This window comes from Diadema antillarum, unplaced genomic scaffold (assembly GCF_040938485.1).
Source record: "Diadema antillarum isolate AM-2024a unplaced genomic scaffold, OU_Dant_1.0 scf00000075, whole genome shotgun sequence".
NCBI classification, from domain to species: domain Eukaryota; kingdom Metazoa; phylum Echinodermata; class Echinoidea; order Diadematoida; family Diadematidae; genus Diadema; species Diadema antillarum.
Window position 1 is genome coordinate 5,149,101 of NW_027270964.1, and position 25,294 is coordinate 5,174,394.

The 25,294-nt window shown below is 38.3% G+C and overlaps 2 protein-coding genes across 3 annotated transcripts in view; both read left to right on the forward strand.

Moving 5' to 3' along the window:
* The window catches only part of LOC139717457 (receptor-type tyrosine-protein phosphatase delta-like), a 143,630-nt gene extending 135,610 nt beyond the window's left edge, over window positions 1–8,020 (forward strand). The window contains exons 36-46 of the mRNA XM_071628963.1: window positions 83–199; window positions 951–1,105; window positions 1,573–1,708; window positions 2,155–2,304; window positions 2,949–3,048; window positions 3,808–3,884; window positions 4,275–4,409; window positions 4,914–5,042; window positions 5,635–5,789; window positions 6,374–6,509; window positions 7,358–8,020. Of these exons, the coding sequence (XP_071485064.1) occupies window positions 83–199; window positions 951–1,105; window positions 1,573–1,708; window positions 2,155–2,304; window positions 2,949–3,048; window positions 3,808–3,884; window positions 4,275–4,409; window positions 4,914–5,042; window positions 5,635–5,789; window positions 6,374–6,509; window positions 7,358–7,432 (1,365 nt within the window). The 3' untranslated portion in view covers window positions 7,433–8,020. The remainder of the gene's footprint in view (window positions 1–82; window positions 200–950; window positions 1,106–1,572; window positions 1,709–2,154; window positions 2,305–2,948; window positions 3,049–3,807; window positions 3,885–4,274; window positions 4,410–4,913; window positions 5,043–5,634; window positions 5,790–6,373; window positions 6,510–7,357) is intronic.
* A 4,842-nt stretch (window positions 8,021–12,862) lies between these two features.
* Window positions 12,863–25,294, forward strand: part of LOC139717459 (inactive tyrosine-protein kinase transmembrane receptor ROR1-like) — a 160,846-nt gene continuing 148,414 nt past the window's right edge. For both annotated transcript variants that reach the window (XM_071628964.1, XM_071628965.1), the window contains exon 1: window positions 12,863–13,115. In XM_071628964.1, the coding sequence (XP_071485065.1) occupies window positions 13,043–13,115 (73 nt within the window). In that variant the 5' untranslated portion in view covers window positions 12,863–13,042. The remainder of the gene's footprint in view (window positions 13,116–25,294) is intronic.

The following is a 25,294-nucleotide window of genomic DNA, read 5'->3' on the forward strand; positions in this document are numbered from 1 at the left end:
GCTACCAAACCACATTTCTCGCTGTGAAAGAGGATGATCATTTCAATGCTCATCTTTTACGTGCTCCTTTCTTCCTTTGCAGCGGAAATGCGACCCGTACTGGCCGGATGATATCGAAACCTATGGTGACTTTACTGTGACGGTCATTGCCGAGAGAAACTACCACAACTACACAGAAAGAACTCTCACCATCCGAAAGGTCAGACTCTAGAACTTTCATGACGTCATAATGATTTTTGTTTGCCTGTGATAACCGATGTATGTGACAGGGAAATTCCTACCTGTTGATGAGGAGCGGTTACATGAGGCGCAATATATAATTATCGTAGGAAACTATAATATAGTTGCCAATGGTTGCGTCAAACGTCGAATGGAAAGCGATTAATGATAGACGAAAATGAATCGGTTTTTTGTTTCGAATATCCTCATATTCATTACCTGATGCGGCAGTATGATTCGAACAATTGCAAGAAACAAAAAGTATTGCAATGGGACTTTAGGAAGAAAGAATAAATGTACAATGTACCATCAATCTGTTTTCATGTTCGTGTTCATATCTACTGTAGACAGTATCAACACGAAATCTTGAACGTACTGCAACTAAACAAAGTGGAAACCTCACAGCAATTGATTCACTACCAGAATGCAATATTAAATCATAAATATTTAGTATGTCTACCCTAGATTAACTATAAGTATTCGTAGTAGGACAGAATGCTTTTGAGACGACATGGCATTGTCGCTCCTATGCCACAATCATTGCTGTATAAAAATACTAGTTGTGATCGGAGAAATATTATTCTTGACCTTGGGTGATTTTTGTTCTCAGCATTCTAGCAAGACTACGAAGACTAGAAGGTCAGAGTTCAACCTTTCTTATCCTGGCGTTTAAAAGATTAGCATGTGGAGTTGAAGTATAATTTTTTTACTTTGACCTCTTGCCCCGCCAGGCCTGGGATCCAGAGGAGAGGCGAGTGCAACATTTCCACTACACCTCCTGGCCGGACATGGGACTTCCGGTCAGTGCGACCCCGCTGCTGGACTTTATTCATAAGGTCAAAGAGTTCGAGGCCAGACCTAGTGGACCAACCGTCGTTCACTGCAGGTAAATTTGATCATGCCTTTTCTAGGTAGTCCGTTGTGTTTTGACCGTGAGTTTTGACAGAGGCTACGGACGAATAAATTGCATTTTCATTTATACTGACAAAATATACAAGACGGTGCTCCGTTCTTTTTACTGGTACCTTGAAAATATTCTGAAGCCAGGAATGTTTGTACTTCTCTGTACATTTAGGCGCTGGAGCTAATTCTGTTGTACTAAATCTGGTAGTCTTTCCACAAGGTCGGGGCTTTTTAAAGTGACTCTAGATAACACCAGAACCACTTCGTCGTTCCATCATAAGAACATCTAACTATATACGATTCATATCTTTCACATTAAGTTATGTTGCAGTACTTTTTCAAAGTAAACAAAACACAGCAACGTCATAATGCACACAGCGTAAGTCCTAAGTGAGAAACTGAAGTGTACAGGTCAAGCCAAGTTAAACATGTCATCTGTTTTCTGGTCAGTGCGGGAGTGGGTCGAACCGGAACTTACATCACCCTGGACTCCATGATGGACATGTCTGCCAGAGAGCAACAAATCAACGTGCTGGACTTCATCTATAGGATGCGAACTAAGAGGGTCAAGATGGTCCAAACTCCGGTAAGTTGGTCATCTGAGATCCTTAATTCTGGCTGAATTATCGTGACAAGGAATATAAGCTTTATAGGACTACTCTTGAGAACATTATAATCTGTTTAAAAACGTATTTATGATGGATAAACCTGTTTGCAAATGATATCTAGAAATAGTCTTCTGTTCAATATCTGTAATTACGTTCTTGCCGCTTTTTATACTGAGTCATATATACCTATAGTTTAAACATCTGTAAAATCGTTGATTGTCATTATGTGATATTTACATTTTGTTTTCATTGTCCTTCATGGGAGCATGATTTGAAGGATTGTGCTTCGGCAAACTCGTTGCATCTTTGAAAATAGAAATAAACATGAATGAACAAACAACCAAACGTATCTCCATCGCTCAGAATGACTCAAATGTGGCGCTATCATGTAAACATCAATACATTTTAATATCTGTGTTCCCAGGAGCAATACGTGTTTATCTACGAGGCGCTGTTGGAGTACCTGCTCTGCGGCTACACATCGGTCCCGACCAAGAGTATAGTGCCGTACTTCACCCGTATGGAGCAGACCAACCTGGCCACCAAGAGGACATTTCTTGAGGAGCACTTAAATGTGAGTCACCACAATCCGTTGCCTTGACAACCTTTTCATGCTTCCCTCCTCCTCTCCCTGTCTACCTATTGTTTATCTAACTATCTAACTATCTATCTATCTATCTATCTATCTATCCATCTATCTGTATCTCTTTCACTCGTAATCCGTTCCTCTCTTTGTCTCTCTCTCCCTTTTTCTTTCTCTGTACCAAGCTACTTGATATATCTGTCACCATAATTTTGTCTTTACACTACATTAGTCGTTCTGCTCATGATTTATGGAGGACAATTTTCGACCAGATTACCGTGCGATTGTTATTCCTTCATGCACAAAACTTTTTTTTTCATTTTCATGATCGTAAAAGTACATATTAATTCAGTTTTCCGAGGTTGAGAGAAGTTTTCCCTAAGGCAATGATTGCCTTGCCGTTCAGTGATCACAATATAGATTTAAGTTGTTTTAGGTCTAGCTTTTGTATAGTGCCATCTCTCTAAATCCTCCCCGTATATCTCACTGGATATCCTCTTATTCATTGTATTCTCTTCATCATCAGCATGATCATATACATAGTAACTTAGTGCCGCTTTTTCTCACGGTATATGTGAGCTGTAGCTTGAAAGATGTGACAATGATATGATTTATTGTGGCGTATTCCTCCCCAGGCACTGGACGCGATGTCGATACGATACCACGACACGAGTATGCAGGCCGGAGGCAGTGCGGAGAACCGTCATAAGAATAGATACCCAGACATCATACCACGTGAGTTGTACCCACCTTTTTGGGGGGAGTTCGCGTGTGCTCTTGTGTCGCAAATTTCTATTAGAGCACACCTTTGGAAACGAAAAGTAAAAAAAAAAAAAAAGACTATATGCTTGTTGCAGATTCAACACAACCGACATACGGGAAAGCAGCTTGGTTTCCTTTATGTACTTTCAGTGCGGCATTTCACAGTCTACCTCGAAAAAAAAAATGTGTTCGCTTGATAACAAACATACGATATCATGGAACTTTAGGGGACATTGATTCTGGTGTAGCCATCGGAGAATAAATGAAAGCTATCATGACGTCAGTGATTGTCTTGTACAAATGATTATGGAGCTCAGCTTGACAATAAAACTTGTACCGCGTTTTATAGATAGTGCAGATACGAAAACAGGATCGCAAGTAACATCAAAGCAGAAACTGACCATTCGCTGTTGTTAGGTTGGCAAATATGTGTCGTCCGTATAACTGAGTAATGAACTCTTTAGATAATAGAAATAAAATGTTATGACATCGATGTGTATCAGTTTGTATTTTGACGCAGTCCGTAGCGATTTAATACATGCAATAGGACGATGAATTACATAGTTACTTTTGCAAAGTTCATGCAATAGCAATGTGCATGAAAAGAGGAACAGGACGAGATTCCACGTCACCGCCCGTATTCTGGCGTCAATAAGTCAATGTAGATGTTGATGTGTCAATGGGAGGACATGATGGATGATAGTATGTGGTCTTCCTTGATTTCTCCTCTAGTTGACAAATACCGACCATACCTCATGACTGGCTGTGCAGAAGGACAGACAAATTATGTCAACGCCACATTCCTGGATGTAAGTCAACAACATTCTAAGCTTCATTTCAGTGTCATTGCCAAGTTGAGGGATATGAAGTGAATACAATTTAGAGCAGATAGACCACTGTATTATTTATATATTGTAATTTTAACAATTAATGTATGTTACACATATGTAGGATAGGAAAGGAATTTTAATTGTAAATGTATTTGACGTAAATAACAATGATATTATCATGGAGCATTGGTTTAATTTTTGATCTTTTTTACAAGTATTTGCCAAATTCTTATATTCGATTGATGAATATATCTGCCTTTAATCTCTTAAGCTGATGCCAGATTGTCAAAAGTTAGCTGTTGTTTCTACCATTATCTGTCTGTTCCGTAATCCAGTGTTATGATTGGTTAAATGTTTTATCGTTACCAGGGTTTCAGAAAGCGTGACATGTACATCGCGACGCAGATGCCTCTCCCACACACAGTGGAGGACTTTTGGCGGATGATCTATGACTACAACTCCAACGTGATCGTCATGATCAACGAGTTCAACCAGAACGACAAGGTACTACCGTCGATGTGTTTCTATCGGTGCAATCGATCGTGATTAAATTTAAATTGATGATATCAAGTTCTCACCGTTTTGATATATTGTTTACCACCAAAAAAAAAGTATCCTTGTCTTATGGGGCAAACAGTAAATGTCACAATCAAGAATTATTTTGACAAAGACATATAAATGACGACGCTGACATGCAGAAATTTCTTTATATGTCTATCTTGGTATGATGTAAGCACAGAATACGTCTGCAATCAGCTCGATTTTTCCTTCTTCGTGGATAATTGCCGATTGATGAAAGTAGATTTACACGAAACAAAAGAGGAAGGATAGTGGAAGCTGGCTCTTTCAGTGTATCATATTCCCGCGTCACGCTTTAGTAGTGATGAGTGGACCACACGCAGGTCACAGTACCCGGTACGTGTAATATGTTGCGATGCTCATACTGTCATTTATAATTGCAATGAACTTGCAGTAATTTGTCTTCACTACTGTTCCTTCCTATTTCAGACGTGTTCTCAGTACTGGCCTGCTGGAGACGAGGCTCTGATTGGTCCGTTCATCATTGACGTATCGGCTGAAGAGAGGGAGGGTGACGTCATCATTCGAACCCTTCTACTAGCAAACACAAACAACGTGGTTAGTTCACCATTGTCCATCTTCATTTCATTTGGGAATACGTCATAACATAGATGCGAAGTGACAATCAGTGTCATTGACAAGATATAAAAGACATCAACGCAAATACTGAAATGCATGTATCTGAATTTGTGTCAGTCACCATAGTTTTATCTTTCAGGCTTCTTGACAGGACTCCGATGCTTGTAAACTCAATATCTTGTATGTTACTCTGCCTGTCCTTGTGTGTAAAGCTTATTAGTCTCGATATCATAGGCAATGGACAAACATTTGAAATTTATCTTTTGTTTTGACTTTGCGTGTACGTATACTTTGCTAGCACTGCTTGTAGCAGGGACTTGAATGCAATAATCATAATCCTTCAATTCCCTAATATTACTGATCAATTCCCTGATGACTGCTGAGACGGCGTAAGACAATACAATTCCCATAAAGGAATCGGAATAGAATCGGCGTAATATTGGATGGTTTAAAAGGTACTTCTGTCAGGAAGCCACAAGCAGACCTGGAATGAGTGTGCATTGTTGTGAATATTCTTTCTGACACTGCTTTATTTATGTTGACTCCATACTCCGCGCACCTCATCCCGCAGAACGAGCCTTCGAGAGTGATCCGCCAGTACCAGTTCATTGGATGGAAGGAGCGCCAGAAGTACCCCCGGAGTCTCTCCTCTCTACTCTGTCTCCTCGACATGGTGGAGGCAGGACAAAGGGACGTGGGAGATGGACCAATCACCGTGCACTGCATGTAAGCACGCCTCATCGTTTAAAAGTCAAATTACCATGACAACGCTCCATATTCCTCCATCAAGCTCTTCCTTTGACAAAATAATAATCGAACGATTCTTTGTGTCATTGATCATCAAATTTACATAGCGACGATCTTCCCGTTTTTATCTCTCGTCTTGCTCAAGTTAAAGTGACCGATAAAACTTGTTTGGCGATATATTTCTGAAGCTCAAGGTCAAATTATATGGTCATCATAACTGGGCTAAAGCAATATAAGATATGTCATCATTCACAAAATACAAACTCTAACAGTCATAACGGTGGGTCGTATTTCTATTCCATGATAATGTTCATAATATTCCGGAATGTATCATACCGCATCATTACGCCTTATTTTACAGCAAAATTTAATTTCGTGTGTGAGTAAAAAAAAATATTAAAAAAAAAAAAATAAAATAAAAAGAAATGACAATATAAAGAATATTTAAAAAAATCTGCGATTATGAACAGTGGAACTCAATTATTTTTATTTGTTCTTTCTGCTTCGGTCTTTTTTGACAATGTGTCATTCAAAGTCTCCCCATGATTTCTGCCCTCTCCCAGGGATGGTGTAAGGAGGAGTGGTCTCTTCTGTGCCATCATGTCAACCGTCTCCAAACTGAAGACAGAAGGAAACATTGATGTCTTCCATGCAGTCAAAAAGCTTAAAAAGTGCAGCGGGAACATGATTTCCACGGAGGTAAGACATTTCTAGGAAATCTTTATGATGTGCTCGTAAGACTTATCCACACACGGCACTGTAAAGTCCTTGGGCATACCCCTGACTAAGCATACAGCTGACGGGAGAGGGCGTTCGATACACTTCTGATTACTAGGTTCTTGTGCTTCATCAGTATACTAGTGTAGCTAGATCTTCGTGCGCAACAAACGAAAAGTTGGATTTCAACGATTGAAAACGAGTGAAATCCATTTTGTTAATTTGAGATTTTTGCGATTGAAGCTGCTAAAAACGAGGAAATAAAAGGAAAATATAGAATGTTTTTAATCGTAACTTCAAGAATATTCTTTTAATGTAACAAGTGAATTTTCTTTGCTTTGTCTGATTATGGACTTATTTTAAAATATTTGAAAATGACGCTTAACACTTTTTGCGATCAAACTCTACATTCATGTTCTATGCTCAGAAAACATAGAGGACGAAGACACTGCGGCCATGCTCACCGATTATCAATAGTATTATTTTATAGCGGGAAACGAAGTTTAAATCATTGCAATCAATAAAAATCACCGAATAGATTATCAAGACAGGTTAATATATTCCAGTCGATTAAAAATGAAATGGTCTCCTTTAGTTCACTTCATTGTCTTTCGTTCATGTCATGTCTTACGTCAAAAGAATGCAACTGCTGTTCTTCATAGAAGCCTGTGCCATTACAGAGATTTTTATTCCTTTTGCTGCATTATCAATTCCAGTACAATCCATAATTCAAACTCGTTGTATTGAAGACACTGATGCAAATATGATTGCCCTCAAGAGTAAGATATCGTCGATTAATGATTAAGCAAACGTTTCATTTAATTTTTCAGGAGGAATATCTCTACATCCATGATGTCGTCCGAGAGTATCTAGCGTCGTGTGAGATTTACGAGAACTTCAGGTAGATTGCTAAAGAGAGGACAAACTGCAAAACATCCTGACAAACTTTTCATACAATGACAATGTCTTCCATCCCGTGCAGAGTGTGTATCCATGCACGAAGGAAGCAATAAAAGACCGAAATAGCGGCGGTTTTATACGGAAGATACAGACTTGTTATTTTCAGGGTGGACTTCAGCGAGCATATCATTTGCGGGCGTGTGTATTTTTTATGAATCATGAGAACCGTATGCATGTTTGCTGGCCAATCAGCAGTGATCACGCCTTGTGCAGCCAACCAATCACAAGCCAGGATCTTCAGTCTCGCGTTTGATCATGGACAATGTGAGAGGAGAATAATGCCTATGGGATGGATTTCGCCTTAACATGGCATAGGCGATTATGAATAGCTAGAAACAACAGTTATGCTATTCAGTGCATCCAGAGAAAGCAACTGACTGAGCCAAAAGGTGACAAAATATTTATCGTCAACTTACGTCAAGTTTCACGAGAAAGGAAATAAACTCACGGAGCGGGAGGTTGAAAATCCGGGAATGTTAACAACCCGCAAGGCGGATAAACAGTGTTGATCACTTCGTGACTGTGCACTATCACTTGGGTGGTAAAGATCATAAGGATTATTGACAATTGTGTATTAAACCGCCCTGTTTGATAGCCACAGGGTCATACTTTTATGTGCACATACGCACAAAATATTATACGCATTAAAAAATCTAAACATTGTGCACATTTTTTCTTCCGTGATGAAAATGCACAGACTTACAAGAAAACCACGATGTATAATCCCTAGCCATTAGAATTTCCAAAATAGGCCTCACGTTCCTCAGTTAGCTTTTATTGACTTTAAGTCTTTTTTTTTCTATACTGAGCTTGGTAAAGTGTTAAGAACATTATTGCAATGTTTGTATTGTGTTGAAATTATCATCATTAGTGAAGTTGATCTGCACTGCGTAAGGGTCAACATGAGGCACACTTGTGATGCGCTACTTTAACTACTTAATAGCATTTGACACAAGAAAAAAACAGAAAACAATTGAATAGAAAGTAGCTATACCACATACCTTCAATACCAGGAATATGTTTCCACATACTAATCAGAATATGACTGGTTGGTCCTGGTGTATTTAAGGCATGAAAATAAATCAATCCAGACTTTGTATTCAGACAGCAAAGAAAGAGAAAACACCATTAGGAGAAAGAATAGAAATTATTGAGTATTAATGTCATGACTAAAGACAGGGTGTTTGTTTATTTTGTGCCGCAAATCGCGCCGTGTTACATGAATAGCCACTGTGCGATGTAGTTCAATAAATCTGAAACTTTCTCTCCCATCATATATATTTTGTCTTGTCATAAATTTCTTTAAACTTACAATATTTTTTTTTGCCTTACCAATATTGATGTCATGCACTCCAGTAGTTATTGATTCTTGGAATTCTCCTGGTTTGAGAATTGAAACTCCTGATCGTTTTTTAATCTTTTACCTGTAAGAGGATATGGTGCAATTATTTTCTTCACGCGATTTTTTTTTAATCTCAATGTGTAACACATAAATATTGATATTTTGATGCAAAAATATGACTTGTGTAAAGTGCAGATATGAAATGTAAATATATGTGTGTATCTCAAGTGCAATGAGATGTTATACGTCATGTGACATTGGAAAGACAATCTATAAAGGATGGCGTGTTATTGTTTTTATTGTTTTATGTGCGGAAACCTAACTGACCATGGGATGTAAATATGAATTGATAAAGACTGTTAGTGATTAGGTTAACCACGCCTTTAAGCCAATGCCGTACGTCATATTGAATATAAACATCAAGGTAATGCACCAATGTTTCACGTTTTGCACTTGTAAAAGAAAATGAAGATCTTTTCCATCTCGTATCAAATTATTGGTAATATCTTTTCATATTTTGCTGATTTTGTATCCATTCTTTTTTATAATATCGTATCGGATACAAAGTCATGTTTCTGCAGCCTTCCGAAAGCGACTTAAGAAGTCATTTTGACTTAATCACTTTCGTACCTGATTGTAATAATACGCTATATAGTTGCCTAATAATATACTTGAAGTGCCTTTGTTACAATGTATTGGTATGTTACAGGACGCATCTGCAGTAAAGACAAAGCAATAGTAATCAACTTTATAACTGACAAGTAAATGTCGTGTTTCTCACTCTGGCGACTAATAGATGCACTATGGATAACTCCACTTTTTACCCTTTTTGATTCACAATCTATGCCGGCTGGACGAAGTGACTCATATAGGTCCTATATAAGTAAACCCGCATTCATCCCTCGTAGATCTGATGACGATTCCCATGGATAAATGATTGAACAAATAAAACAAAAAACTGAATGAATGAGACAAAAGGACAAAAATGAAAGTTAAAAATTAAGTAATGTTGTGTATATCAATGTTAAAAAAAACACACAAAGAATATTACGGAGTTTTAATCTAATTGACGCTTCCCTTTCCACCCACGTGGAGTAATATACGAACTTCATAGACTTTCTTTATTTCCCAATGCTCTTATTCCTGTCCGGGCCCCGTTGGGTTGTGCTGCAATTGATGTATAAACTACTAGTATATATTACACACCTGTTAAATGAGAGTTGATGCAGAGAAAGCGAAGTTTGATGTTTAGAAGTGCAATTGGAATCTAGAGTCTTCTTGTAAGAGGATTTATGATTATTATGTCACATTAAAAACCAAAAAAGTAAGATACAATCTGTGAGCTGATGTGTTACTCTTGCGTCGTGCCGTGGAGAAGAGCTTGTTCGTTTGTTTGTTTGTTTGTTTGTTTGTTTGGTTGGTTGGTTGTTTGTTTGTTTGTTTGTTTGTTTGCATGTTTGTTTGATCTTAAGATCAGCAATAATAACTGCATTAAGGCACAAAAAAAAGCTCCTGCCACATCAGCCAGCAGTAATGCTGCATAATCATGATAGTGTCACATATATCGTTTTACATTGTATACAATGCGCAAAGTATAAGCAGAGTGTAACCGCCAAAAGAAATCAGATTTCCATTATACTGTCATCATCATCGTCGTCCTCATGATCAGTATCATTGCCATCGTCATCATTATCATCATCATCTTGCCATCGTCGGCATCACATCTTATAATCCTATTTCTGTGAGGTGATGAACCAGTGAAGCACATCGTCTAAATTAAAAAAAAAAAACACCTCTTTTTATGTGTGTGATTTAGTGACTGCAGCTTCCCTCCAAAAAGTTACCATTTCTTCCTCATACATTGTACCAAGTTCAGTTTGATTTGACCCAAACATATAATTTCTACTACAGCTGTAGTTGAAAGAGCAACATAATACAATATATTGTATAAAGAACGAGGATTTATTCGCAGATTTGACTACAGTCACACTAGTCATGTGAATCTTCAAAATGCCTTATATTATTAACTTTATTGTTCCATTTCTCTGAAACTTTCGTTGCTCCGTTTATTCGATTCTACTCTGTTAATCATAGTAGATGTTTACATGGAGTGGAGTTTCTTTTTAATCGAGTATAACAGAGCATTTTTATGTTGATTTGCTTTTATTATACTGTGAATTAAAGATATGAAATGTAAACCGGCAGCATCTGAAAGACACTGAAAATAACTTTCTGAAACATCAACGGCACCTTTCTCCTTCTTTTGCTTCAGCTTTTGCGTCCATTTCCTTCATAATCATCTTCTCTTCACAAATACCATTCAGTATTTTTTTGGGGGGGGGGTAGGGGTGTTGTGTTGATGTTTGCTGCTTGTTTATGAGGGCAAATAAAATCTCGATTTTCTGATCAAAAGAATTATAGGCCTACTTGTCTATTCAATGCACAGAAATTAAAGCAAGAATTTGCGTGCGTAGCATAACGGTATTCTTATATTTCCCAAACATGAGAACAATATGAAAGTGGCTAAAGTCTTCTTGCGGCATTCCGCGAAATAGGATTAAAGTTTTTGCTATCACGGCCTAAAACCCAACCGCCTTCTGAGAGAAACCGATATTGCCCGGCGTAATGGTTTGTTTAGAAACACGGTCGATAAAGTTTTATCGCCACCGAACATAATCCGCATTGATAGGTCCATGTTTAGTCCAATGTCGATCGCTTCTATGGCTGCAGATTGATCAATTAACGGAGCGAGAACGCCAGATTTTGTTCGGCAGACTCGAAGTTCGGCCAAGCGGATAATCACCCCTACATGCATAATCGATCAAGCCGTACAAGAACGAACGTAGTAGGTTTGCTCAGCAGGTTATATGACGTTGCCGATCAAAGTATGGTTTTTAATAAACTGCTGATACGAGTATATGCCGAAGAAAGAGAGAGAGAGAGAGAGAGAGATATTTTGCTAATACATGTATTGAAAGGGGTTTGGAATGAGAATGCAATATCTTCTCAGGAAATTCCAAAGGAAACATTGCATTTCAAACAGCTGCTTTATTTCCATAAGCTGTATGGGCGAAGTTGATCAGGACAATTCAATTAATTGAGCCACAACAATTAAAGCATGTTATGTTTATACTGTGCTGAGAGAAACTGACAGGACCACATGTAACAAACAACAACAAAAACAAAAACAACGTCCCTTTATCTTTTCCGATCATGATTTTGAAGCAATCTTCAATCAATATCAATATGAATGAGCATTCATAATTTATATTTATAATGATGACAACACTTTGTTGTACAAGAAATATAGGCCTAATACCATCAATCATGCAAGACACATCATTATAGTTCTACCCATATACCCCACAGAAAATAAACCACTGAGATAGAGTGATCATTTACACTGTCAGATGATGCTTAAAATACATTCGACTTTCATTAATAAAATGTCCCAATACGTTGGATATTAGTTGAGGTTGGAAAGAAAAAAAAAAAGGTTGAATTCATATATTCCAAGTCTGGGGATTGTAATTATGTTTCTGGTTGTAAATAATAGACCTCCTATCATTTTGAAATTGATTGTGATTTGATAAAATACAATGATAAGTTCAGAGGCATGATGCTGATATCATCCAAAAGAAATGAATATTAGCTTTACTTCATTCATTTTGGGTTTTTTTTTGTTCATTGTTGTAATAACATCTAGTTAAAAGTGTACAGTGGAAACCTTGAGGAAATTGATATTTCTTCCGAATCACTGTGTACAAACCACTTCGTTCTTGCTTTATTTTGTGTCAATGAAGAGCAATCTACAAAATATATCGCCACAAAAGGTGTGCTAATATAAACTGTGGATATCTTTGGGCAAGTATGAATTGGCTCTTTTGGGATCATTGTGCATTGGCCACTCATCAAATTGACAGCATACACTAAAGCTAGCCACCAGTATTGCTGATGCTGAACAATCGCCGTCGAAGCGAAACACCACCACTCCATTCACATCTTGATGATCACAAACTCGCCGCCGAGCTTGCCAGCCGCTTACGTACATAAGCACCAAACTCGTCGCAGCTGTGGATGCCGCCGCGCCGCGTGCGATTGATGAGGCCGAGAAGTTCACGACTGAGTAAGTTTCTGGGAATGATTAGTGATATAGCGCAAGGAGTTCAAAAGAAGTGAATCTTGTTGGGAATTCGTCATACTACTCTTCAAAATGGCTGTTACAGGACGTAGGACAATCCCTCCGTGGTTCCTGGTAATCGGTCTGGTTCATCTCGTCCAAATCGGTAAGTAACGAGACGCAATTCTGCGACAAGTTTTCTTTGCAGGCCATCCCAGTGACCGTCTTGCCAACGGGACGCTGTGCGTGGGATGTAGGGGAGACTACTGTCACACGGCCGACCCTCGGTGAACTGGTGTTGCTTGCTGTATGTCTTCGTGCGCCGAGTGTTTACGTGTTGCTCTCCGTGATTTATCGAGAGGTTTTCTCTCGTAACGTGAATCGGACCGTGCGTGGAGTACACGGAATGGGGTTGGAATTGAATGATGGACTTCACTTCTTTCTTGATTGTTTTCTCATAAATTATAACGATGATATGTCAATCTACTGAGCTGACCGTGTACTGTGTGAATGGTCTCTCCTGATACCACACCACCGTATACTAAAATCTAATCTGTCATTCCTCACAGGATATGTTTCTCTATGTACTTGTATCTCTTACATAGAAAAGTTTTGGGGCAGAGTGGTTGAAGCATATAATATTATCAGGGTGTGTGTATCCATTGTAATGGGGGGGGGGGGGGGGGTGGAAATAAATCATTGTGCCACAGAATCAGAACAGAGACCCGATCCTTAGGTACATTCCGTATTTACACACCAGGTTATAATGAAAACTGGTTTTCCAGAAATAGCTTAGGTATTGAATTGGGTTTGTTATTAACTTATGGTCATATTTTGTTCGTCGAAATGTGGGATAGGGACCAGGAATATAGAGGGATTAGGTGAGGGATATTATCATGTATATTATACAGGTACTTGCAGCTATATGTTTGTTTGGGTTTTTTTTTTTTTGTGAAGAAGAGGTTATAAATAGAAATCTCTGAGAATCATGCCTATACAGTGCTCTTAGATTCATTGGCCTGTTACATCAGTTGTCATGCCAACATATGGATGTAAATACAGTATATTGATAATTGTTTTATACAAAGATATATGTGTATAATATATATGTGTATATATATACATTGTATATAAATATAGGTATAAATATATCAAGAGAAACATGACGTTGAATGAAATAAGATGCCTGTACTTCCTTTCAGGATCTAACAGCTGTATCAATGAACCACTCATAGAGACGACCAGAATGGTCATCAGTTAAAGAGATAGTTTGGTATTGGTGGAGATGAGGATTGGGCTTTTGAAGGGTGTGTACAGTTCTGGTCGAGATGAAGATTTAGCTTTTAACGTTTTGGGAGATACTCAGAAACCACTCTATGAGATGTCAAAGAGCATGCGGTTCTAAGGGGTATCAAAAGTTTATTCGATGAAAATCGGTTTTGAAATGGCTGAGATATCCAAAAACAAGGTGAAACAAAGAGATACTAATAAAGTTGGGGCATGTCGCCTTTTATTATTAGCACTTTTTTGGATGTCTCAGCCATTTGAAAACCAATTTTCATCAAATAAACGTTGAATCCTTCTTAAAATTACATGCTCTTTCATATTTCATAAGAGGCTTTTCATTATCTGACTTAGGAATGTTCAAAACATGAATCCCTACCTCAACCAGTACTGTACAGTCCCTTTAACTTATTGCGAGATGGATATACCAAAAAACCACTTTGAAATAGTGCAGAGCATACCTTTCTTTGATAAGAGGAATACCAAGTTTATTTCATGACAATTGGTTTTAGAATGGCAGAGACATCAAAAAACAAAGTAAAACAAAGCGATCGTATTGAATAAAAGACGGGTCCCACCTTTTATTAGGATCGATCTGTTTTGGATATCTTAGCCATATCAAAACCAATTTTCATCAAATAAATTATGAATTCCTCTGGGAATTACATGCTCTTTCACATTTCATAAGAGGTTTCTCATTATCTCACACACACACAAAAAAAAAAATGTTAGAAACCTGAAGTTAGGTCTCAACCAAAACTACATGTACATACGATCCCTTTAAATACAATGATGATAATCAGGCACACACATGTACCACGCCTGATTGTTACTGTTGTATTTAATTACATACAGTGTACAGTGTACCACCTCAGAGGAGATCAACAGCCTTCAGTTATTTGTGGAAAAATTAAGTAGCATTTATCCATTTTTCATTTTTCCATGGCAACCCAGAACTACATCTAGTCCAGCCATTGGACATTGCCTGAAATCATTGTGGTGAATATTCCCAATTCTCACAATATACATTGTTTGTAATCATTCTTGATACTGCGGCACATGACTTAGCCTATGTTAATGGCCCTTTTACAGTTAGGGTATTTGGTGTCAATTTTCATTTAGTCCAATGAGGTGCCTGTTATTCATCACAATGAGGTAATGATGAGACTAGGTTATTAGTTTTCAAAAGATTTATACATGTAGATATCAACTAAAACATTCATTCATACCAATAATCTACTTCTGTAAATAGCAGTGATTTCAGAAATAGAATAAAGAAATGTATCAATAACATTCTATGTGATGAGAAAAAATGTAAATATTTTGAATATGCATAGATAAAACATCTGATGTTTGTAATAACGTGATTGTAATTTGCTTCAGATATGTTGTCATTAAAATTATAGTTTTATATCTAAAGATTAATTCAGGATTTTTTTTCAAAGAAATTTTATTCACATGTAAATATTCATGTGCAAATAAAAGTCACTCCGACATGATTAGATAGACAGCTACAAACAGTCTAAATTATGATAAGGTAATATAAAGAATATGGGATACAAAGCCTTTGTTTTGTTTTTGTTTTTGCTGACACACATTCATTATATTGCTGACATTAATTCAGGAGTTATGTGTGTTGAACAAAGGGTATATGATCAAAAATCATGTCATGCACTAGGGCTACGAATAATAATGTTTGCAGGAATCACATGTCTACTTCAAGGTCAAAAGCAAGATTTACGATGTTCTGAAGAAAATGATAAATAAAGAAGTTAAATTATATTTTAAAAAAAGAAGTGAGGTTGAGTATTAATGAATAATCAAGGTGTAAACTTTGATGAACTGAATAGAGCCATCTAGATTTGGCAATTAAGCATCAAACTCACAGGAAGAGCTGTTAGAAGAGTGCAGTGACTCTAGAGGTAACCCTCACCTCACACGTAACTACATCTCCAATCGCACATATATCTAGTAAGACTCTACTTTTTTCCGCATCCACTTTGCAGAAACCGAGAGCCGGGCAACGCGGCTCGAGATGGAACCTCTGTTCGCATAAAAATTGATTTTTTTGAGGCTGCACCTTTCTCGTACGAAGGTGACTCTACTCAGCATTTGTGGGCTTCCTTTCAGCAAGGGTCATTGTTCCACTCTTTTGCTCATTCCCGTGGCAGTATGGACTTCTGGAGAAAGGAGGGAGTGTGGTCTATAGATAACAAAGGGGGTGTTGATAAGGGGTGGGGAAAAGCCATGTGGAATAGTGATTCTAGAAAAAAGACATGAATTGGTGTGGTCCGTTACATTTAACTACAGAGACACATGGTATACTCTTTGTTCTAGCTCTGTGCTGTTTGATATAATGTTCAGTGTAGAGTTTAGATGAGAGAGAGAGAGGGGGGGGGGGGGACTATGCCACTGTGTATGTCTATCAACAATGCAATGTCAAGTGCTGTATTGACTCTGGTTTGATCATTACTCCTGACAGGCAGTGCATTTTTTTTTGACATGTCATTCAGATGCAGGACATTAATGCCATAGATTTGTTTAGCAATACAGATGCCTATTGATATTGCCTATTTTGTCTCACCTCCCTGGTTCCAACTACGAGGTAATGAATGAAGTACATATATGATATTGAATGACAGTATGAGAACTACATTGTACTTTTGTGTCATGGTTGCAAATGTACAGATTGATCGGAAAGTTTTTTTTTTCCTTTTTTTTGAACATTTGCATGAATAGTTTGTAAAGGATGAAACTAGTGGGAAGTGCAGTTGTCATTCTGGCTGCAGTTTTTTTGTTTCTTTCAATTTTGTATTTGTTTGTTTGTTTTTTGTTTTTGTTGTTGTTTGCTTTGGTGGTTTTTTTTTCAAAGCAAGTTTTGTGAAGACTCTCTAATACCTCCACCTTTATCTAAGCAAATGTTTTAGGCAGTTTTGATCCCACATTGATGTGGGAAGTACATCGTTTGAGGATGTGTGATCCTCTGATAGTAGCACGTTGGAATTCCATTCCTCAAGGCCATCACTTCCTTCAAAAGTCACAAACCTCCTCAAGGTATTCTCCACTGCCACATAATATATGACCTATTGTTCAGATTTTCCCCCCTCCAAAAGTGGGTTCAGGAGGTGGCATATGTTGCTGCCACACTAAATAAGGAAACTGCCAAGCCGAGAGGTCCGTGGAGGTTGGCTCTGTCTCCCTCATGTTTCACGGAGAAAGTTACTTGTAGACTGTTTTCACACGTACCGAGAGTGCATCATTTGAATCCCAATTCTAATGACGCATCACTAGAATCATGATTAAAATGACGCATTGTGGCTGTAGGTATGCAAATGGAATCGCGGAGTGCAGGTGGCGGAGTGTGGTTTGAGTGGTAACTCCAATTGTGATTGAAATGATGTTGTGGAGATGTTTTCCAGTCACGATTCTCTAGAATTATGGAATGAAACATTCATATTACAGATTGACCTCCCAACCATGTTTCAGATGGAAACTTATGGTGACCTTTCAACCACTTCCGCAGAAAAAAAAAATGTGCTCCTCAAATGCTCGCGCTGCTGTCAAATCTCGCACTACGTAACACTTAATGAGTGACTGATGGGAAGAAACACCTCACCTCCTCGCTCTGAAATTCAAAACCACAGAATCTGGGAAGCCTTCCTCGGTCATATATGCATATACAGACGATAATGCGAATCAGTGTAGTTGTAATTGTAATTGTAATTCAGCATTGCAATTAATGGGCTTCTCAAACCGTATGAAAATGGCCAAAGTCTGACAGAGATGCCAGGGAAGATGAAAATGATTCGGAGAACACACCCCTATCAGTCTGTGGGGAATCTTGAAAATTGTAGGATGCCTGGAGGCGGGAATCGTCATGGGAACCCACGATCAACATCTCCTCTGTATCCTGCTTGTCTTTCTTGATCTCTAGAAAGGACAGCTGTGTCAATGATGCATAGGAATATTGGAGAATTCTGCACATATAATACCGGTACATCGGGCTCGTAAACTTTGTCCAGTGGAAGTTGAAGACTTCTCCGTACGACACAATCAACCGTCTTTCTATGATTTTCTACCATGATACCAAATCAATGGGAAAAAATTGAAAAAAAAAAGAGAATTAGAGCTGTTCATATTTTCATAATTGTAGTCATTCTGAAAGAAATTTTTCATTCATTTCTTTTTTAAAGCTGCACCATTGTTAGCCATGAATTCATGTTTAATCTAAAATTGTAATTTTGTACAGTATGTTGTCTAGCTACAGTGGTATTGTACATGTACAAGTATACTGTGCATCTTCCTCCAAGGAATGGCAATAATACATTGATAGACTGTGATATAGTGTACAAAGTTCAGTCTGTATGTGCTTCATGAAGTATAAAATTTAAGAATATAAAGGTACAGATTCACATGTGATTCATATATCGTAGACTAATTCCTTGTCTGTGTTTGATAAGGACAAATAAAGTTACTGACAAACAAGCAGGCCTGAAATATAATTGATGGCCATAGACTGCCATGGCCATCGATGCCTCTTTGGTTGGCGGTGATGCCCCCCAGAAAAATTGTATTCACATGGCCATGAATTTAGGCTACCTACCCTTTTTTCTTTTGGCCATCATCCTCCTAGATGGTAAAAGGTGTGTCCTTTTTATTGGGCAGTCGCGCCCCGTTTTTCATTGACTGTCATTTCTCTGTTATATCACGCATATCGAAAGACCAATGAATTCATTCAAACTTACATAAATGCGGTATCGCTTGTATAATTATATACATGTCTGTATGTGTATGCATGGTACAATGTATATACTCTCAAACACATTAATCACTCCATCAGGATCAGAGACCTACTATTGGGGTTTATCTTGTATGATTGTGCATGCACAGACAATACTTTAACCCGTTGAGGACGGTTTGATTTTGCTACAACACGCATTTCCCATAGACCCCTGCCCAAGTGTACTCGGGACTCGTCCTCAACGGGTTAAGGGACTTTACAGTACTGGTTAAGGTAGGGATTCATGTTTTGAACATTCCTAAGTGAGATAATAAGAAACCTCATATGAAATATGAAAGAGTATAGTTTAAGAAGGATTCAGCGTTTATTTGATGAAAATTGGTTTTCAAATGGCTGAGATATCCAAAAAAGTGATAGGCCCTAATAATAAAAGGCGACAGGCCACGCCTTTTATCAAGATCTCTTTATTTCACCTTGTTTTTGGATATTTCTGTCATTTCAAAACCAATTTTCATCAAATAAACTTTTGATACCCCTTAGAATGGCATGTTCTTTGACATCTCATTGAGTGGTTTCTGAATATATCGCAAAACGTTAAAAGCTAAATCCTCACCTCAACCAGAACTGTACACACCCTTTAATGTATGAACCATTACTGTTTTCATTTGATACTGAAAATGAAGCTCTTGATTTGAGATGCAATGGACTCGGGACTGGCTTTCTTTCTCTTTCTTTGTATCAAAATTCCGTTATACCGAACAAATCAACAATAAAGACTATAGAGCTGATAATGTTGGAGTCTAACTTTTTACTTCGTTGTTACTGGAATTTCACTAAAACCGTGTTCGTTATGTTGGGAGTGCACTGTATTGGATACCGTTCAAGGCTAAGAGGCACAGAAAGTCTTTGATCGTAAGATATTGGATATTGCCTGTATGTGATAACAGAAACTGTATAAGTGGTATCCAATGTGGTGTGCAGTTCGCATTGGTTGCTGTGTTCCAGGAGGCCTGATGTTTGGATTCAAAGTTTGCAATCTCATGAGTTCACACTGTTTTCACCACACTTTCTTGTGAAACTGTAGCAATACATACACTTGTACAATCATTTTCCATGGTGTCAAAACAGCATATTTTTGTCAAATTGAAGCTTTTAAGTAGTTCATTGCTAAGCAGTGATGGGGATTATACTATCCTTGTGTATGTGTATTCCCCTTGTAAAACATTAGAGATTGGAAACATGTCACCCAAAGAATAAATATATCACTGTTCCAGTAATAGACTCAATGCAATCCCGAACCAATCATCTTTGAAGTGATCCCTTAAAAAAATGGAATAAAAGATGATTTGTGCAGTTTGCTTTATGAGCAAAGTATTAGCGCCCCCCCCCCCCCCCCCCCCCCCCCCCCGCATTAATTCTGACTGTGAATTGAGAGTAGTTTTGTATTGACCACTTGAGCCATCCTTTCTGGTGACAAAGAACCAACTTTATCCAGGGAAGAATTGCTAATGAGTGCTACTACATGGAAGACTTGTTGCCATGGCGATGAGCCGGCCCAGCGGCAATTCATCCCATTCTCCCGGCTTGGAGTGGTAGCCTCTCTTCCCAAGGCCAGCGGGCGAGGTCGAATCTTTGCTCTCATCATTCCTCCCATCTCAACGCCTTGTTTGCTTTGAACACCTCCTTCCAGCTTCACTTGTGAACATTACACACTGTGCTAGATGCACTTGGCTGCGGATTTTGATTAGTTTTTTTCACTTGCCACCAAGTCTGATGGTAGTTTATGTAATGGATACTGTGGAGTTTCTTCAGACATTTCTTTCTGGAGTTTGGAGCTTTTCTTGGGTTTTTTTTTTTGTTCACTCCACTTTACTGAGCCAAGCTAGAAAAGTGAATTTAGATATCAGTGGCAAATATAATTTGCAGAACTGACTGAAGAGTCTCATCAAGTGGAAAAGTGTAGTGAGATTGCTTTCAGTGTTTCCATAGCAATGATATTTATTCCATTTCGCTTTTGTTGTGTACGCCCCATTCTGTTTGAATTAAGATGTTGCTTGCACTTAGTCAAAATTTCCTTTCGCATTTCTCCTATTGAAGTAGACAAAAACAGTTACCATTGGAAAGTTTTCAGGTGAATCTCAAATGACCAAAAAAAGAAGAAGAAATAGATGAAATGTTGTCTGTTACATGCAAATGATTGCCAGTGCCATATAACTGACAATCAAAGTGATGGTACAGAGCCATGTGCATGTCAGGGTTCTTGCCGTGTTGTTAAATTTGTGAATAGCACCCAACTTGTGAAATCCACGAAAATGAAAACTCATCACAGATCGTGTACTGTAACAAGAACATGCACATCACCTGGCGAGTGAGAGGCATATTTGTACATCATATTGCAGAAAGGAAAAAGGAATGAGCGCTTTTAGTTCTGGAGAGGAAGACAATTCAAAATCCAAGAATTTGATACTTATCGTGGAAACCAACAGTTTGTTTTGCATAGGAAGACAGGCAAGTGATGGCTATTCATTAAGATAAAAAGTCATCTACTTACAGAGCTATGGGTTTGATTGTTTAGCTTTGTCTTTTTGACTGCAATGTTTACTGTAAAGTTCAGAAAGGATCTGTGGAGTATGGTATAGAGACTGCTGTGTGTGTTAAAGGGCTTTGTGTAGGTAACCTACAGAATGCCCTTGGTAAATCCCAAGACATGTGTACAGGTCATCTCTGAGGTCAAGGACAATGTCTTCATCTTACATTACCAGCCCTGCAAGACGTCCCAGTCTTTATTCAAGGCTGAGATATAAATTTCTTTTAGTGCTTTCAGGTGTTTACTTGCTTACATGTACAATAGGACCCTACATGTCATGTGTATGTCTATCCTACAAAATATGTCAAGAAAACAGGCTATGTACACTGTTGTATTGTATCATATTATTGACTGGCATATAACGTGCATATATTTCAAGTGAATTCAGGTATAATGATAAGAACACTTATTATACAGAAGGAAGTATAAGGAAAAGTACAGGTAGGAGAAGAGTATGTGAGAGAAAAAGAGATGGAGAGAAAAGGGGAAAGAGAAGGATGTTGGGTAGAAGATGGGTAGAGGGAGAGATGTTGAGGAATACAGCAAGAGATGTCAATATTCATGGCTGACAGGTGATGTGAGATAAGTGGGGCAGTCTGGCTTGTGATAAACCCTGCCAATAAACCGACTCAAGAAAATATGCGACCAGACCAGTTGTAGGCCATTTATGGAACTGCCAGACAGTTCCCTTCACAGTTATGACTGATATTGAGACATTTATGATTTATTTCTTCTTTTTTTTAATCTATGCTATTACATGGACATGGTACACCGTAAATTGCATGCATGCAGTGTATATTATAGGCCTACATGTATCTTCTTTGCCCTCCAAACATATCATGTCCATGCATGCTCACTTTTCTTATCGTAACAACTTTTATCATACTGTAAAAGTCAGCAGAGATTGACTGTCAATGACATCTGTCTTAGAAGAAAAATACCATTTCATATACAGGCTTATATTGCCTGCATCAGTCACAAAAAGTATTTAAGATCCATTCATTTTTGCTGTATATGTACAGTATAGATCAGGTGCCATTTGCTTAATCAAGCTTTTATTATGAAACCCCAAAATGAGGAAAAACTCAATCTCAGCATATGTATGAGAGACAATGAATCATAGACTGGAGTTTTGTGGCAGTTAATGTCCAGAAACACATTGACTTTATCCTGGAATGTACAATGTAAACATGGTATTGTGGTGATATGAAGGCTCATATAGTCTGTCATGATGTGTAATTCCCCCTCGCCGTGAATATTGTCAAGTAATCCTGCCTTAGCCAGCTTTGTCTGAACACTTTGCAGCATTGAGAACTCATGAATATTACATATATACGAAGAATGGATCATCTCTCTCACATTCAGATCCATGCGACTTTCTGCTATCATCTCCTCGGAGACTCAACTGATGACAGTTTGGCAGATTCTTATCATAATTTCTGGGGTGCAGCAGCCAAACACCAAGAAATGAAAACAGGATAATATGTCTAGTAGAGGTATGGGTGGACTTTGTTGTTTACCTAGATGGCTCACATCGAAGCCATGATCAGAATACAGAGGGATTTCTTTCACTCATTTGTAGTATGGAAACCAACATTGGTCTCTTGTCTGAGAGAATGTGAATTAGAGGGAATGGAATGTATACAAAGATTAAATGCATTTCTTTGTCAAAATGCTCTCCTAGTATATACATCCCTAATCTCACAAAACTGTGAAACCTGGATTAATAACCATGTGCGAGTGATAAGCCCAACCGCCATGCAGGGCAGTGCCAACCAGTGATGGTTGCCATGGCGAGAGAATGGCATACCGAGAGGATTTGGAGAAGACCTCGTGTCATGTGATGAAGAACAACAAAGAGAAGCTTTTATGGAGCCATTATAGAATCCCATCTCAGTCACTACAGGGCTATGACTGGATGAACTTCATCTGCCAAGAAGTGATCTGGAGATATGCAACTCTACATTATAAGTTGGACTTCTCTTGAGGTTGATGTAGCCACAAAGGTCAGGCTGACATATTTGGGATACAATTCAGGGTGTGATGATATCACCAATACATTCTTGCATATCTAAGACCTGAAAGGTTTATATTGAGTCAAGCTGTTCTCTTTTGCAATAACGTGTTGTAATTGCTGAGATATATACAGTGTAATGTATTACATTTGGATAACATATATGGCCAGACATAACATACATTATAAGACGGAATTTAGTAGGCCCTACATTACAATGTACTTACAACTGTATCAGTATTCTATTCTTTAAGAAGCCCACAAGCATGGTGGCACAAAATCTGATTCATGGCTTACTTCCAACTTATGGATACCTAAAAGAGCAGTTCTATGCTTGAAGAATATCTGGAAAATACCTTAACCACTTTTTGGAAATAACAGGAGGAGAAAACACAGGTGGTGTGGCTTGTTAACCCGTTGAGGACGGGCTGATTTTGCTACAACAAGCATTTCCCATAGACACTTGCCCGAGTATACTCGGGACTCGTCCTCAATGGGTTAAAAGTGAGATTGACATGTAAGAGGATGTAACATACAAAACTTCTATCAGACATAATGTGGTATGAAAGAGAGAAACATACAAAAGATATAACTCATGTCTCCTGTGCCTCTGCCTTTGTTGTACTTTGGTAAAGTTATGGGCAAGTGTTTTACCATAGATGTAATATTTTTTTTGTTTCCAGAAAGATGGAAATGGTCAGCTGTGTTTAGGAATCTAGACGTATTGTAGAGTGTGAAGTCTACCAGCTTAAGCCATACCCCCTTCATGCTGTTCAGTTCTCTACATGTGTTGAATTTCTCTGCAGTCCGACATTCTTCTCTGGATGAATCCCATGGTAACCTGACTTAAAATCTGAGAAAAAGTTCCCTTCCTCACTCCCAGGTTTAATTCCCAATAGTTCAATAGTAATTCATTGGGCGACTCCAACATGGAAATCTCTCCCTTTTAAAGAACCAATGAATCTCAGCATTCTGACCAGTGGCGTGGGGCATGAACTACTGCACAACTCTGAATGTTGTAATGACGTGTATCGCAGGGCTACCCAATACTGGAAGAGTCCATATTTTCTTCAGAATTTTGCAATTTTCATCAGGACGTCATCGCCTTTCGGTTCGATCCGAAAGGTAGGCGGAGAAGAATTCCCTCCTTGTTGGATCAGAGGTGGCTCAATGGGGAAACTGAGGGAAAAAGTTGGTGGTATGAAAGGGAGCAGTGCCATACTATAGCCTGTGTAGTCCCACCAGGGTAACCCACTGTACTGCCTTCAACTGCCATGGGATATTTGACAGGTTTCCCTATGTGTGATTGATTGGTGTCCTACCGCCCCTCCGTCTACAATGACCATTCTTGAGGGAGTTAAAAAGGGTGAAGTCAAGCGTCCCCTACTTTTTTCCCCTTTAAAATACTAGTCCCCTTGACAAGGCCTATTCAGGGAAATTTTATTTAAAAGTCCAATGACAGTCTTTTCTATTCGTCATATTTCAGCTTTTCCTGCTGAAATTCAGCCAAGGCGAAATCACAAAGTTTAAAGGCCACCAATGCAGAACTAATATGTGTTCTCCAGTGGAGTGCATTGAGGCTCAAAAGCATACACCTTCAGTACACTTTTGATAACTGTTCTGTTTTGTAGAGAATCTAACTAGATTTTGCTCTGCATGAACAGTGTAGATGGCTATAGAAATGTCTGTCATATTTTAAACCGTGCAGAGAAGCAAAAT